At 37.4% G+C, this 16,689-nt stretch overlaps 1 protein-coding gene across 1 annotated transcript in view; it reads right to left on the bottom strand.

Moving 5' to 3' along the window:
- The window catches only part of MYRIP (myosin VIIA and Rab interacting protein), a 118,489-nt gene that overhangs the window by 12,479 nt on the left and 89,321 nt on the right, over positions 1 to 16,689 (bottom strand). The window contains exons 9-11 of the mRNA XM_063304134.1: positions 10,073 to 10,247; positions 7,392 to 8,011; positions 4,038 to 4,277 (exon numbers count right to left, since the gene is read on the bottom strand). Coding sequence (XP_063160204.1) covers positions 4,038 to 4,277; positions 7,392 to 8,011; positions 10,073 to 10,247 — 1,035 coding nt within the window. The remainder of the gene's footprint in view (positions 1 to 4,037; positions 4,278 to 7,391; positions 8,012 to 10,072; positions 10,248 to 16,689) is intronic.

Raw genomic sequence — 16,689 nt, 5'->3', positions numbered from 1 at the left:
TGTGTTCTCTGCAACCCAACACTGTAGGGTCCTGGGTCATACTGACAGCTGTACTTGCTTCTCTTTAGACCTCCTGTCTATACAGAAATGTGGTGGCAGAACAGTATGTACATCCCTATTCTCTTCCCACTTTGAATTCTCCGTGTAAAAGTATCTCTTTATTATTTTATTAGAATGTTTATGTTCATAATATAGTAATAAATGAGTAATCTTCAAGGTGCCACAAAACTCTGTTGTTCTGCGTCTGAAATAGAACCCTAGATTTGGCCCAAGATTCTCCAATTCCTGACTTCCATCATTACTTCACAGTTCTCAGGTCATGTCCTGCCACTGGTCCAGAACCACTGACTAATGTGAATTGTGTAGCATATTTTATTGGTCTGAGTTCCTTTAATCTCAAAATGCTTTCTTTCTATTCATCGGTTCTTCAGAACTGTTCTGATTCCAGTCAAACTATTCTGATTCCTTTCCACCTAAATGGTTGATGTGGAATGTTTTAGGGATTTCCATGAAGCAGTGGAGGGCAATCTGTAAATGTAGTATACACTGGGACAATACCTTTTCTGAAGCAATGTATTAGGCAACAAGTTGCAGTTCATGAAAAAAAAATAGCATGTTTGCTGAAATTGAACAGCATGATTTGTCACTGAAATCAGACCTGAGTGAGCTGTCTCTATGAATATTTTCATGATCCCACAAAATACCTTCCATGTCAGCAATATTTTGTTAGGGGAATGATTTGACAGAAGAAAAAACCCTGGAAGGATACTCCTGAGCCTCCATTATGATCTAGGCACTTCACAATTGTGAAATGCATTTCAACTGAAATACTGTAATATGAACTATTATCATCTGCATTTAAATATGCATTTCAACCCACATCTACAGCACAGAAACAACAATAACAACAAAAATAATAATCCAAATTAAAATGATGACAGACGATTGATTCTATTTACCCTATGATATATTGTTAGTTATTTGACTCATTATTTTCAATAAAACAATTAAACTTGTCCTTATGATGGTCTCATTTAAATAAATTTGAATGAAAAAAAATTAATTTGACTAGACCACTATTTTTAAAACTTGGAACATAGCTTACTGACTGTAGAATCTTTGAACCAGACTTCAACTATGATTATGCCAGAGGTTTGGTCCCAGAAGCCATAAAACCCCTTCTGGTACTTCCCCTCTGTCATGGGTTGTAAAGGAGGGAGGGGGAGGATTGACTGCTGTGTGAGAAATGGAGACATCACGGACTGGCCCAGCAAGCTGATGCCAGAGAGTTATGGCTAACATCGTATCAGCAAATGGACAGTGAAGAATGTTGCTGGGAATCATGTTGTAAAACCAACAGCAGTTGTAAATATTCAATTTCAAATGAAGGCGGGAAACTGGGGCAAGCAAAAGGAGGGAACTGGGGAATTTTATTCACTTGAGTCTTTAAAGGGAGATGGAACTGTATCTTACAATAAAGAAATATTTTCTGAGACCTGAATGGTTCCAGAGAGATATCTTACTTGGGATATCTGAACCCACAATCCTTACAGATTAGTGTCTGATGCCATCTCTGAGGAAGTGTCAAATCAGCATTAGACATTCACAAGGTAGACATTCTGTATCTCTAATTGACCATATCCTGGCAGTATTGACCATATCCTTAATCACTATGCAAACATCATAGGCTTTTTTTAAAAGGTGTTTTGTCATGCTCATTGTAGTGTGGCTACATATCTATAAATATTTGAATATTTGTTGCATTCATCTAAGGATTAGTAACAGATCCCTCAGAACTGCACAGTTTACTTCATTTCACAAAACGAACAAACAAAAACCAGAAACATCATTATGTTAACACAATGCCATGAATAGTCATTCTCTGAATTCACAGTTTTGGTCGTACAGAAAAAGTGTAACATCTCATAGATTAATAGAAAATACAATTGCTGAATGTAAATCTTTCTGTAGACAAAATAGTACCATCCATACAAAACACAATGATAGTCAGCAGTTGTGAAGGAACTTCCAAGTCTGCAGTTTTTAAAAGATAAGCATAAATATTTACCTTAGCCCTGAACTGTGTGTGCAGAGAGCATGAAATCATGACAAATGGATAGTAATGACAGAAACTATGGAAAGGAAATGAACTACTGTAGTGTGTGTCCTAGGAAAGGGGAAAGTTAGTTGACATGAATTCTAAACATGAACACTCCACAGTGCAACTTCTTGTCACATGTTCTGCTTCTTCATACCATTAGCAATATAAACATGAATTTGGCAAGAATTGCGTTCTCTTGCAGAAATAAATTATTCTTTCTTTTCTTATCTAAGTCAATATCATTACCTTATCTTTAATGTTTCATTACCTTATCTTTTCTTAATGATGGTATCTTTTAGAAGATTCTGAAGCAAAAGACTAGTTTCTATTAGGCGTGAGAACAAAAGTTACAATTTATTACTAATGGACCGTCTTACGAGCTTCCTTGGCATGTCAAATTTTAAAATTCTCTTCATAAGTACATTCAAATGCTTTAAAAAATTAAACAAATGTAAGATCAATTAGTATTCTTACAGGTACAGATTACATATGGTGGACCAGGAGTGTGCAACTCGTTTTGGGCCAAAGGATTCATTCTGATTTTGAATGATGTGCTGGGGAGCCATATTCTTAAGACTAGTGAATGGAACCAGTGTAAAACTATATATATGATCCACTCAACAAAGTTTAGCAATTATGAAAAAAGTAATTTGTTTTAAAAAATAGATACTGTGAGTTTGGAAACTATTCTTCAAAACTGTTAGATCTGTGTTTAAAAATAAACAAACTCAATTTTTTATTGCTAATATAATTGACAAAAAATCAGTTCCCATTGATCAAGCTAAAAGACATACAGAATTCATTTATGGAACATTATCTGTTATTGGTATATGCAATAATTCTCAGGATATTTGGTAAACTCACAAAATTATGAAGTCTCAATTCACCAAATTACTAAATGAATGTAGAGATCAGGAAGTATGTAATGTCACAGCAAAATTTTAAAAAAAACAAACCCTGGTACAGTGTGGATGATTTTGGGACTTGAAAGTTAAAAAAATGAATTAATGCTAGGTAAAGGTAAAGGTTTCCCTTGACGTAAAGTCCAGTCGTGTCCGACTCTAGGGGGCGGTGCTCATCTCCGTTTCTAAGCCTTGGAGCCGGCGTTGTCCGTAAGGACCCATCTGTGGTCATGTGGCCAGCATGACAACACGGAACGCCGTTACCTTCCCGCCGAAGCGGTACCTATTGATCTACTCACATTTGCATGTTTTCGAACTGCTAGGTGAGCAGGAGCTGGGACTAGCAACGGGAGCTCACCCCGCTGCGCAGTTTCGAACTGCCGACCTTCCGATTGGCAGCTCAGCGGTTTAACCCGCAGTGCCACTGCGTCCCTAATTAATGCTACATCTATGTTAATTGTATAAAAAAATATTCCCAACAAATCACATCAAGTGGCAGCACCTTAGCTGATTTCCAAGAAAAAGAAAAAAAGAAAAAAGCAAGGTTAGATCTTACTAGTACTTGCTCAAGAGATCACCAGGAACCCCTGGTGGTACGCTAGACTAGGAAGTTGAAAAAACATCCTGGAAGAAGGCAGTAGCAATCACTTCCATACTGTTGCCCCAAAAGTTAAAGTACATGGATGTATCATCAGGAATTAAGAATTATTTTCAAAAAACTGCCAGCCAGAACAGCCTAGTCAGAAAATACCAAAAATGTTCTAGAACATTCTAGAGCCAGAATGGAGCCTCTTGTACATCCCTATTATATTAGGAAAAACATACTCAAAATGTCTAACTTTCGTGCAAACTTGGAAAAAAAATCCTCAGGATTACCTAGAGATAAGAAAAATGAGAAACCAAAAATGTTAGCCTTATCCATTACTACTATGAGCTTTCAAGTTTAGACATAAGCATTACTTTGGAGAACTGTAATTTGGAAACTGGCTCTTAGATGTTACTTATTAACTATACAGTCAAGAAATACTACCTACCTTCTTTAACTCTTCCTGGATGCATTTGCTATTGCTTTCTGAAACGAAGCCTGATTTCTGGTTCTCATTTGCTGTTCTTGACTCCGATGTCTCCTCCTCTGAAGAGGTTTCTCCACTATTTTTCATTTTTGGAGATAATTCAGATAACCTTGCCTTCATTTTTTCTTCCATAGGGTGTGCCTTAGTTTGTTGATGCTGGTCATCACAGCTGATGTCAGTTTCTGATAAATCATCAACTACCTTAAGTAATTAAAAACAAAAAGAAAAGGGCTAAATCAATAGATCTCAAAAAGAAAACAGAGATGGGGGGAAAGTGGCATATAAAATAGCTATTTATATGACATGAGAGCAATTCAGATAGCATTCTGATAATTGCAACATAATAAATTTATAAGGAAAAAATTGGCTTTCAATTTTAAACTGCATGCATTCAATTTTCTAAACAATAAATAATCTCAGCTCCATGTTTGAACTTGCAGCTTAGCTTTTAAGCACTTTATGATATCTTTCATATCCAATTCACCAGGACAGAACACAAAGATTTTGTTGCTAGATACTATAGAAGAATAATTTTTATTACGATCACAGACCAGAACTGCAAACAGAAACACATTAAAATTAAAAATAAAAACAAAACAAGATAAAATATTATAATTGGTAGCGGGTTCATCAGTGGGCAAAGTCTGCCTAATTTTACAGTCAGTGTAACAAAATTTAGCTACGTTCAAGGATACTGAATCATGCTGATCTGATAACAACTGTACATAAAGAAGATCAGAATTTTCCAGGTGTTTTACCAGGTAAGGAGTTATAAGGCAGGTCCTTAAATCCTTATAGAGGGTACAGTATATTTCTGTCAGGCATGCTGAAAGCATTGTAATAATATATGACCATCAAAGTTCAGAATGGAAAGCAATAGTCCTTACTGCCCTTAAATATATAGATATACTGTATATTTATTGCTTTTTCTTAAATACATAACCTTGGGTGGCTAACAATGTGTGTGTATATTTGTATTTTGTGTGTGTGTGTGTGTGTTGAGAGCTGTGTATGCATATACACACACACACACACACCTCTCAAAATACAAAACTGAGTTTAAAATAACTATAATACAATGGCTTAGGCACCACAGCAAATGCACAATAACCTATTGTTGGACTTAACTAACACACTGGCCCAACACTTGGGGAAAAAGCCAGATCTTCACAGCTTTCTGGAAGAGCAGAAGGATTAGGGCCCACTGGATCTCAAAGAGCAGGGTGTTCTACAGGGCAGGTTCCATGACACAGATAACACATCTCCCAGGTTCCACCAGATGACATTGTTTAATAGAGACATTGTTTAATGTCTGCCCTGTCACTTGTGGCTGGATGAACAGAAACCCTCAGGGAGAGGTAGTCCAACAAGTAATCTGTGCCATGCAGAGCTTTAAAGGTGGTAACTAGCATCTTGAATTGCACCTCGAAGCGTATGGGGGAACTGTAGAGTTTGTGCAACAGTGGTATAACATGGGTGAACCTTGGTGCAAGCACTCCTGCATTCTGGACCAGCTGAAGCTTCTGAGTGTTTTTCAAGGGCAGCCCATCTGGAGCACATTGCAGTAGTCCAAATGGAAGTGACCAATGCATGAGTGACCATGGGCAGAGCTTCCCAGTCCATGAATGGGTGCAACTGACACACAAGATATATTTTTAGAAAGGCCATGGCTGCCAAACGGTCTGTGAGCGGGAGCTGTGAGCCTAGGCAGACTCCCAAGTTATGCATCAACTTTGCCCTGGGGAATGCTGCCTCATCAAGAGTTAAAGATTGGGCTCTGGATGCAAGAGGCCCCCAAACCCAAAGGCATTCCATCTTACTAGGGCTGAATCACAGCCTGTTCTTCCCCATCCAGATCTTCACAGCCTCCAGGTACTGGGTAAGCACCTTGAAGGCATCAGTTGTCTGGCCAGGGATGGAGCTGTATAACTGATTATCATCAGCATGCTGTTGATCTTTCACCACTTGCCAATGAACGACCTCTCCTGGTGATTTCATGTAGATATTGGAGTGAGGTAAGAACAAAGTCCTGAAGCACACCACATAAAAGGAGCCTAGGACCAGTCCTCCCCCCATATCAACACTGACTAGAACCAGACCTGGAAGAAGGAAGAGAACTACTGCAAAACAGTGCCCTCCACTTCTGATCCCCTAACCCAGTCCAAAAGGACTCCATGGTCAATGTCATTCAAAGCCACTGAGAGAAAGCAAGGATGGATGCACCACTATCATTCCAAGCCCTCCAGAGGTCATCCACAAGTGTGACCAATACTGTCTTGGCACTATAGCTCAGCTTGAATCCTGACTGAAAAGGATCTAGATAATTTGCTTCCTCCAGGGCCCTTTAAAACTGAGGGCTTACCTTCTTCTCAAAAACCTTCCCTAAAAAAGGGAAGGCTGGAGACTGGAAAAAAGTTATTCAACACTGTTGGATCAAAGTGAAAAAGTGAGGCATAAATGCATCAGCTTCTATCTGTAACATGCAAATACACAACCCTAAGCCCATCAAGAAAAGCCAAACACGTTGATTCCACCCTCAGTGAGGGCACCTTATTATTAGACATGTTCCTGTAGTCTCCAAGCTGATTAAAAAAAGAAGAAGTGTAGAGCCTCAGGCTGAAAGAGGTAGAGTCTTCCTCAGACAGGATTCTTGTCTGTCTCCCTCTGCTCCTCTGCATTCTTGATTAATACTGCCTGGGAGAAGGCAATGGTAAACCACATTGGCTCTCCCTCGGTGGTGACCCAACTAAAAAAGTCTGCAGAAGGGAGTTTCCTAATGATATTTTGCCCTGGAATTTAATTAAAACACGAGAAGCAACATGATGGACTAAAACACACCCATAGTCATGTACTATATGCTACACAGTCAGCTATATAACTGGCCTTTTTTACATCCATCTAATTTTGGCTATCAAACTCCAGAAAAGTATTCTTTTCCCAAAGTTGGTTTCACAATGAAGCAGTGCAATCTGGATGTGTGAATGCACAGCAGGACCACAACAAATAATTTCAGCAGAAAAAAAATTGAATAGGAATTTTTTAAAAAATCACATGCATAAACGCTATCCTCGAAGCTTGTGTAATACCTAGTCAAGCCCTGTTCAGCAGGAAAGCTTCAGATTATTCAATGCAGAAGTATCCTTAGCAAAATACTTCTATTAAGACAACTGATGGACCACTGATGATTAGTAGAGCTTTCCATTGCTGGCTATGCTTAGGTCACTGTTGTCTTTCCAATACAGCAAAGATTTTACTCCCACCCTCCTTTTGGGGGTGGGGGCAGGCACTACACAGTTATCACCAAACTTTGATTACCTGACATGCACCCAAGTTCTTCTTGGGTGATTTTGTGCAGTTTTTGCTTTTGCATAAATCTTCAGAGAGAACCTTGCCTTTTTTCCATTTCCTTGATCTCTTTTCAAAGTCATGATAGGCTTCTTCATTTTCACTGCTATCTGAATAATTTAAACTGGTAGCCTGTGGATTAAAATTCACATCCAATTCTTCATGTAACTGTGCTTTTTGTTCTCTGTACTTATTGTTACAATTTCCTTTTTGTATTCCTAAGAGGCTACATGCTTTAGCCTCCCTTGAAGAATTGGCTGGTGATATTTCTGAATCAGAGTACACTGTCTCATTGGTAGGTGACAGGGAAGTCACAGACTGGTATAATTCATTGCCATAACTCCATTCGGCATTGTGCTGAGCTGCAACATAATTTGAAAGCTGCTGAGGGTTGTTCAAAGCCATGTTCCAATCACAGTTATCTTCGCTATCTGAGTCCATCTCATCATAAGCAGATGTAACACTGGATTCTTTCTCCAAAGCTTTGAACACTTGGCTCTTTGGGTTGGCAAGCATTCGAGGACAAGGCAAAATGACATTTTGCAAGGCCACCCAATTTCCATCTGTACTTTGTAAAACAGGAGGATAATCTAAGGAAACACAAGAAGAAAATCCAATATAATTATTATTTAACTTCACTAATCTAAATGTACTCTTAACTATATTTTGGGCTGTGTTTTTCAATTGCTATAAAAAGTAAAGTTTTGGTTATTTTATATCTCATATATTGCAAAGGAATAATAACAATCATATGAATTTGTATCACATATATTATGATAATGTACTGTGAAGATGATTAATCACAATTTGATCTGATGAATTGGACATGGAACTGGATTTTAAATAAATATTTTAAAGGTTTATAAAACAATGGAAATTTTGTTTTCTAATCCACCCAGAGTATTGGATAGATGAAAAGTATAATAATAAATACCCTGATATTTATTAATATAGTTAAGAATTTCTTTAAAAGCTAAAAGTGGTTGCAATGTGTATTTTAAGGCTTACACACTATGCATTAGAAATCTATGGAAATCTATAATGGGATACATGTTTCTCTACATGTTTGTATTTTCCTTGCAGCTGGTAGTGCTGACCATGATAAAATCTAACAATTTGGCACTGCATAGATATCCAGTGTGAAATGGGAAACCCTCCTGTTACTTATTAAACCAGACAGATTAACGGTCAAAATTACTTCTAGGAAAGGACTAAGTTTGTTGGATTTAGTAGGAGTCTTGCTATTGATCTACTTATTATCATATCATCTAGTATCCTTTCATTAGCAGAATTAACAGCTTGGAACTCCACAAATACTATAGAGGAATGTTGCTGATTTGAATATAGACATATGTAGAGAAGATCATCTGAAATCAATAAGTCATTCATGACCAACTGTTCCATTTATCACAATTGGTTTATATTATGCATAACTAAATCATGCATATAACCAAGAATTTTAGGGAGCAGGATACTATACCTGATCTCAGCTAAAGGCCAAGAAGCAAAATTTAAAAGATCTTGAAAATTAAAGCTATAATGTTTATACATAAAATCTTAAGTAGGCTTTTATGCATATTTAGTTACATATAGCTATTTTAATTTGGGGTCAGTGAAAGCACTGATTCCCAACTGCTTAATATGTTCATGAAATTCAAAATAATGAATTGTGCTTGCACTTTTCTAACAGCATACAATTATGGATAAAACAACTGCCTTTTTGAAAGCATTTTTCCTAGAATATAAACAATCAAATGCCATTAAATGGGAATAAAAAATCTGTTGGGATCTCAGTTTCAGTAATATATTAATAAAACAGCCACAGTCTATTTATCCTCAAGAATAGCTGCTTAATTCAAAGGCATTGAAAAATGCATCAGGAGCCAGTTGTTCATGCTGAACTTCTGAAATGTTTGAGACAAATCTTTATAAATGATTACAGCTTAACTAGTTAGGTTCGCATAAGCATCAACCGCTGCTGCGAGTTCCATCTATCTTTCACAAAACAGAGGCATAAATTACTTTCTCAGGTTTCATGCGTAAAAAGCACAGAAACAGTAGCTTAACAATGAAAACAAAAAAGTTTCAATGGCCTTCATCCAGCCAAGGACTCACTCACTTGGAAGCAGCCTTTGGTATCCATATCTACAGAAGGAAGGAGGGCATATATATGCAAATGGATGCTGCAATTTTACTGAGGTCTAGTCATGAGCACTGGTGAATAGTTTAGTCTTGGGCCATATAAGGCTTAACTCTGGTAACAATTATTCAGTGTGGTGAAAAGAATGATCACAACTTTATATTGGAATCAGGCTTTTTCTTGTTTGCACATTTAATGACAGGTTATACATAATATAAGTTTTTGGTTGTAAGTTAATGGCAGGACATATATTCCAATTACTGGTTCAGCAGAGAGGTTCTGAACATTCAAAATTTATATTCTTAGAATATTTTATAAAAATGCTGTCCATTGTTTCTCAGACCTTAATAGCTATTTTTATTTAAAAAATTACAAAGCAGTGACCATTCCTGGTCTGTGGATTGCTGATCTGCCTTGTTCATTCTTCTTGCTTCCATTCTAAAAGACCCCATGAAAAGTAGCTATTTCATACAGAGCAAAAGAATATCTTGCAGGTATTATAGGCCTTTACTTGGTTCATTTAATTGGTCCATGCTCTTCCAGCTGGGCAATGTAGATAGTCTGTGCTCTTGTTTCTTGATCGGGCCTTTTGGTTCCCTCAAGACAGATTCAAACATGGTAGATGTGAGAACTGAGTCTCTGGCTGATGTATCTTCATTAGTCAGTGAAAACGCAGATTGGGACCTCTGTTAAAGAAAAACATGTATAACTTTAGAAAAAGCAAGCCAGGACTAGAACCATTTCTTCAAGTTGCAGCAAAGGTGAACAAGGAATGAAAAGCAAGGCCTTTCCGGCAGCCTTGAAAAAGACCAGTGGTATAGGCTCCTCTTCTCCTTGGTCTATAACCAGAATCAGTGCCTGCTTTTCCCCTTTGTATATTCTTTTCCCCCATTGGGTTATGTCTTTTAAATGATAACTGGGAAGACGACTAACCCTTTTTACTGATTATGTGTAAAGCCATTCTGAAAGCCTTTCTGACTGTAGAATTAGATTTTTAAAAACTACTTAAATAAAGATTGGGGATATTAACCGACAGAATAACATTCTAACATTAATTAAGGCATTTCTTTATTACTTCTTTATTTCTTTATTAATCATATTTATATGGCCGCCCATCTCACACAAAGTGACTGTGGGCAGCATACAACCATTAGATAAAACAGCAAATAAATACAAAACAATCTTTATAAAAAGATAAAAATTATTAAAATAAAAATATTATCAAAAATTTTAAAATATACAAACCCCACAGAGAGAGCAAGAATATCAACCACAGTGGAGCCATCTAAGAATGTTAATGATGTTATTAAATGTATATATTGCTGTGATCTGCTAAGGACTCCTGTCATGTACCACCACAACAGTGCAATAATAAAATATACATAATACAAATTTAAAACATCTCAAGTAAGTTTACAATAATCAGTTAAAAGAAAAAAAATACTCAAAACATTATAATAGAATCATCAAAGAAAATAGTACAACATAAATCACATAGAGAGCATCTACCACTGATCTCCAAAGACACACCAGAAGAGTGCCACCTTCACGAGCTTTCAGCATTCCATCATAGTAGAGTGTAAGCTATTGTATAAAGCTGGAGCTGCTATGAAGGAACAGTGTTTCCTGGGCCAATCTCCTCTCATCAGATTTTTCAGAATTCAACCTGGAAACTACCTGTATAATTATTCTTAAAAAAAAATCTTTAAATGTAATACTCTTTCTCTGGCTTCTTATTATTTTCTGCATCTCTGCTGTTGGTTAAAAGCTTGACATTAATGGATTCCTTCACCAAGTAGGAGTCAATCTACATCACCAGATCATGGGATATAATTATTTCCCTCTACTCTGCCTTGGTCAGATCCAATTTGGAGTATTGTGTCTAGTTCAAAAGGACAATGACAAATTAGACAAGTTCACAGGAGGACTACCAGGATGATGAAGGGTCTGGAAGCCAGGCCCCATGATAAATAGTTAAAAGATTTGGGTATGTTCAGGCAACAGAAGAGATTACTAAGTGAAGGTATGAGAACAGTCTTCAAATATCTGAAGGACTATCACACAGAAAAGGGAGTGGACTTATTCTCTATTGCCCCAGAGATCAGGACCAGAACCAATGGAAGGAAATTCAGTCAGGAGTAACTTCCTGTCTGTACAAGCTGTCAGCAAGTGGAGCAGGTTGTAACGTGATGTGGAGAGTTCTCTTTCATTAGAGATCTTCAGCAAAAGCTGTATGGTAATCTGTTAGAGGTGCTCTTGTGGATCCTGTAGTAAGCAGGAGGGTGAACTAGGTGACCTCTATGATCCCTTCCAACTCTACAACTCTATATTTAGAAAAATCCCAGTATGTAATTCTCCTGGGATATTCTTTCAGGGAATAGATAATAGAGCTGTGCAGTGCTTCATATTCAAAGGGAAAAGGTGTTTCAGTGCATGAATGAGTGATTATACAGCACTTCTCTGAAACTCCTTATAGCAGCTTCAACTTGCCTGGGATTAGACAGCTATCCTTCAGAACTGCAGCTCAATTCCAGCAAATGATACATTTGCTGTAAGGAGTTGCAGACAAGTGTTATGTCCATGTTCACACACACTCCAAGCACCTTTTTGCCTGCAATTTTAAAGCACTGCCCAGCCCTAATAGATAATCACATGACTGAAGACATAGTTTAAAAAACCATTTAAAAAACTTTATAACTGAAAGAAGCCCAGAGTATGATGATAGTTTTTTTTAACATGGGAAGAGGACAAAGATATGGTCTTGAACTAACAAAGCAGGAACTGAATCATGTGATTCTTCTGAAGCTGCAGCTTTGGCTTTTACTCTGTCTACTGCTCCTGCTTGGGCAGAGAGTACTAGTAGCAGGTTCTACAAAGTTTTTTGTTGTTGCTTTCAAAAAGAAAAGAGTTATATTGGCATGCGAAGAATGCTGATATCAGAAGTTAAGAGGAAAGAGATGGTCAGAAGCAGCTTAATGTTATTTTATGGGCAGATTAAAATAAGATGGTTGTGATTGTATCCTCAAAAAAATCTTAGGAAGTTTTTTTTTTCCAGCTGATGTCATCTTTTGCTTCAGGTTGTAAGGTCAATTAATTAGATTGTGCTTTATTCTGAGAACTCAGAGGGTAACTGAAATTGTTAAAAGTCAGACTTGTGGTACAAGTATTAGTAAGCCTGAAAATTAAAAAAAGGGTACTGTATTGTCCAGTATGAGAAGGAAAGAGAAGGGAAGGCTAAATTTGTTGGAGAGGCATTTTAGCACAAATCACTCATCTAGCATTTTGCTGTTTTAAAAGGCTAATATTTAGTTACGCTGATTTTGAAAGTAGGTTCTTGTCATCAACTCTGGAGAACTGCAGTTTCTAGGAAAATTTGAGGGATGCTGAAACAAAGATATTCCCAACTAGGATAATTGTAAATCAAAGCCATGCAAATACGAAGACTCTAAAACCAACATTTTACTTTAGATCAATGTACATTTCTGTAAATGATCAAGATGGTATCAGTCTCAAATTATGGCATTCTAGTTTAATTAGAAATAAAATGTTTAAAATACAAAACATATACTGTATAAAAATAACTAAAAGTAAAAATTTGTACATCCATGCATACATTATAAAAAAACATTATTGTATATATATACAATAACCATATAACAATGATTCAGTTTTGAAACAACAAATCTTGTCTGTATAGAATCATATTGATCAGTCTTTTGATTTCATTTATAACAGGCCAATTCAAAGGTTGAAAATAAGCATATATCATCAGTTAAAAATTTTAAACTCTAGAATAATAGTTTCTACTATAACACAAAATCCTATTTTTAGCTATGCTCCAAGCTTGATATATCCAAAGCCCTTCATAACACATAAAGCTTCAGGACCCTAAGTTCCTTCTGAAATCCAGCAGGGTCCATTAGTACCTGGCATGGACTGAGTGAACAAGTTTTTCCTCATGTGGTGGGGGGCAGCTTTAGAAAACTCCAAGGTCAACGGGGAAAGATCTCACCATTACAAGATACTGATAGCAAGCTCTCCTAAATTCAAATCATGTCACCACTATGACCACCAGACAAAAAACAGATCTAATGGGGTCCTCAATTATCTGGATCAAATCCATGGTTGCCATGGTTGCCATGGCTGCCATGGCTGCCATGAACCCCTGAGCTGCCTCTGAATCTGCACTAGGGAAGGCAAATTGAAGTTCCTCAATAACATAGGTTTGGGAAACTCACTGCCAACCCAGCCACAGCATCAAGCATCTCAGGTAGGGAGGCTGCTAGGCAGCAGTGAGGCTGGTATTAGCAGCAATCCCATCATATCCCTAGAGCCCAACTGCATGAACGTCTGGTTAACTGGAGAGCAGTGCCCCTGTCCTGGAGCCACAGTTCACAAAACCCTGATGAGCACATTTCCAAAAAGGCAACATCCCCCCTGGTACCCAACCAGGTTTTGGTAATACATGTGGAAGATATGGCAAAACACTATGGAAAAATTGTATACACAGTGGTACTTCAGATCTGGATTATGTAACACATACAACACCTACTGTATATCCATATAGTGGAGGTAAATTCTTAGTAACTGAAGAATAGTCATAGCTTAGTTTTTAGAATTTTGTTATTGGTGTATTGTGTGATCTATACCGATAACTATATATATTCTATTTTTTAATTTTAAGAATTAATTAAGGACCTGTTACCTTCATTGAACCAATTAACATTTTTATTACTTGAAACAATCATTATTATTTGGTTTTTAGATTTGTTATAGCCACCCCACTCCAAAAGACTCTGAACCAAAGCCAATCAATGAAGAGCCTACATAATGTAACAATAATCTTAATTCCAGCAAAAACAAGTTGACTGATAACTACAGCTTATTTGGAGACTGCTTTTACCAAGAACTGGTAAAACTATAAGCATGTTTGCTACTGTCATAGCTGCATTTGTAGCACGTTTAACTTATTTTAAAGGAAAGAAATGGATGTTTGCATCTTCAGCACACATTTTTAGATCTGCCAGCTTAAACAGAAAACTACAATTTTATTTATCCACAAATGCTTCTGTAGGAACCTTCCCCCACATTCTTTTCTTTGAACTGTTGGTGCCAATGACAAACTAAATCAGCAGGTGGCAGCAGAAACAAAGTTATGATTCCTACTCATTTGTATGCTACCTATAATCTCTGGGCCACACATGGCATGGTGAATTTAAAAATAAGAATAAGAGAAAAAGATGGTTTGGCAGATAGCAAACAGAATAAAGCAAACATAAAAATCTAAAGTCAGCATTCTGCGCAGCCCATTAAGGGAGGCAGAGACTAAAGAAGACCAGGAATTTGGAGTGTTGTTCTAAAACCTTTGTACTCAAGTCCATCATCTGTATCCAAACTCATGACAGATTTCCTGTATCTCCTAGGACTTGTGTGGTTGTGAAGGCAGAATCCACACAGCTGCAAGAAGAAGGACTGTAAAAAGCATTTAAAAGAGGTACTTTGTAAGGCATCCTCTTTGAAATGTTAAAGCAGCTAAATCTTTTGGAAGGCTCACATAATTCCTTCAAAGCCTGTCCCTGGTAGTCTGCATATGCACGCACAGACAATGTTTCTGCTGGAACTATACGTGTCCATATATGCACAGACCATTGAGCCATCTTGCTTTGAATAAACTCCCTGGGAACATTGTCCCTGAATCTATATTTTCAATAGTTTCATGGCAAAGGAAACATTAACCTCCCCAGTAAATTAACTTCCCTGTTAAGAAAGGATGGTTTTGAGCAATAGTGCATGTCCAACTTCTTAGTTAGCTACATTAATGAGGCTGCTTTCTTATTTGGTTGTGAACCAACAACCCAAATGATGTTTTGTAGAGCTCTGCATGCTTCAGAAATGATTGTGAAGAGGTGCTTCAGAATTCATGGGTGCATAAATGCAGTTGCAACATTCTTCAGACTCTCATTGAGCCCCCAGACACAACTACATCAAGGTCAGGGTTGCTAATTAACTGACTCTTTAAAGAAGCCACAGCTTTATTCAGGCTCACACAGAAGTGTGTCCCTAAGCACCCTTCTGTGTCATTTTCAAAGCATACAGAGCCCTAAAATTTGGAAAAACATTCTAATGTTTGGAATTTTTCCTCCTGCCAAAGAAATTGTTCAAAAGCTTTAAAATGGAAATATTCTTAAAGATAATAAGTCTGCACAAGAACATATGATGACAAGTCTTTTAGGCAGGTATGCACTTGTCCTGGAGCATATTATTTCTGCTATGTGTTGGAAAACCTTTGGCTTGGGCACCTGCTGATTTGTGTGGGGGGGTGGCCCTCATATGTTTTCCCACAACCATGTTGCACCCTCCCTGCAACTCCTGGTAGCTGCCACGAGTTACTGTATTCCAGGGAAATTCTCTCTGCCACTGATTTACTAGGAAGGAGGTAATTGACAACTGCCTTTAGCCTGACATCACAGGGAGGCCTGTGCTAAAGGCTTGATTCCTTTCCCAAAATGAGCATCATTAGTTTATTAAAAATTTATATCTTCAATGTATATAAATATGTCAGCAGCTAGAAGAAAGTTAGGACAGAAAAAGATAAGGAAGAAGGAATGAATAAATACCTTCTGAAGTGGTTGATCGAAGTCACTATCAACTCAGGGACTAGATGCTCCTTCAGCCCCAGGATCTTTCATAAACACATACACACAGAGACACAGAACAAGTTCACACAACACAGATCTCAATCCATGAAATAAAACAGCAACTGTAGTGCAACTAATTTCTCAGAAACAAAGTTGTGGTCCAAATTCACCTGCTGCTGCTAGATGGGGTAGGTTTTTCGCTCTCATCTTCTTTCAGTGAGCCTCAGATAAAACACAATCCCTCAGATACAAAGGCAAAATGGAGGCTGCCCTCTTTTTTTTTTAAAGCTCCCCTAAAGAGAAACCCACCCTTCTGACTGATTCTTCAGCATTTGATTTTCCCAGGATTCTTTTGTCCCTGGATGTTACCTGAATGGGCAGTTCAAATCTATCTATCTATCTATCTATCTATCTATCTATCTATCTATCTATCTATCTATCTATCTATCTATCTATCTATCCATCCATCCATCCATCCATCCATCCATCC

This window comes from Candoia aspera, chromosome 4, assembly GCF_035149785.1.
Source record: "Candoia aspera isolate rCanAsp1 chromosome 4, rCanAsp1.hap2, whole genome shotgun sequence".
NCBI classification, from domain to species: domain Eukaryota; kingdom Metazoa; phylum Chordata; class Lepidosauria; order Squamata; family Boidae; genus Candoia; species Candoia aspera.
Note: the sequence above shows the minus strand (reverse complement) of the source record. Positions and strands in the feature narration are given on the sequence as shown.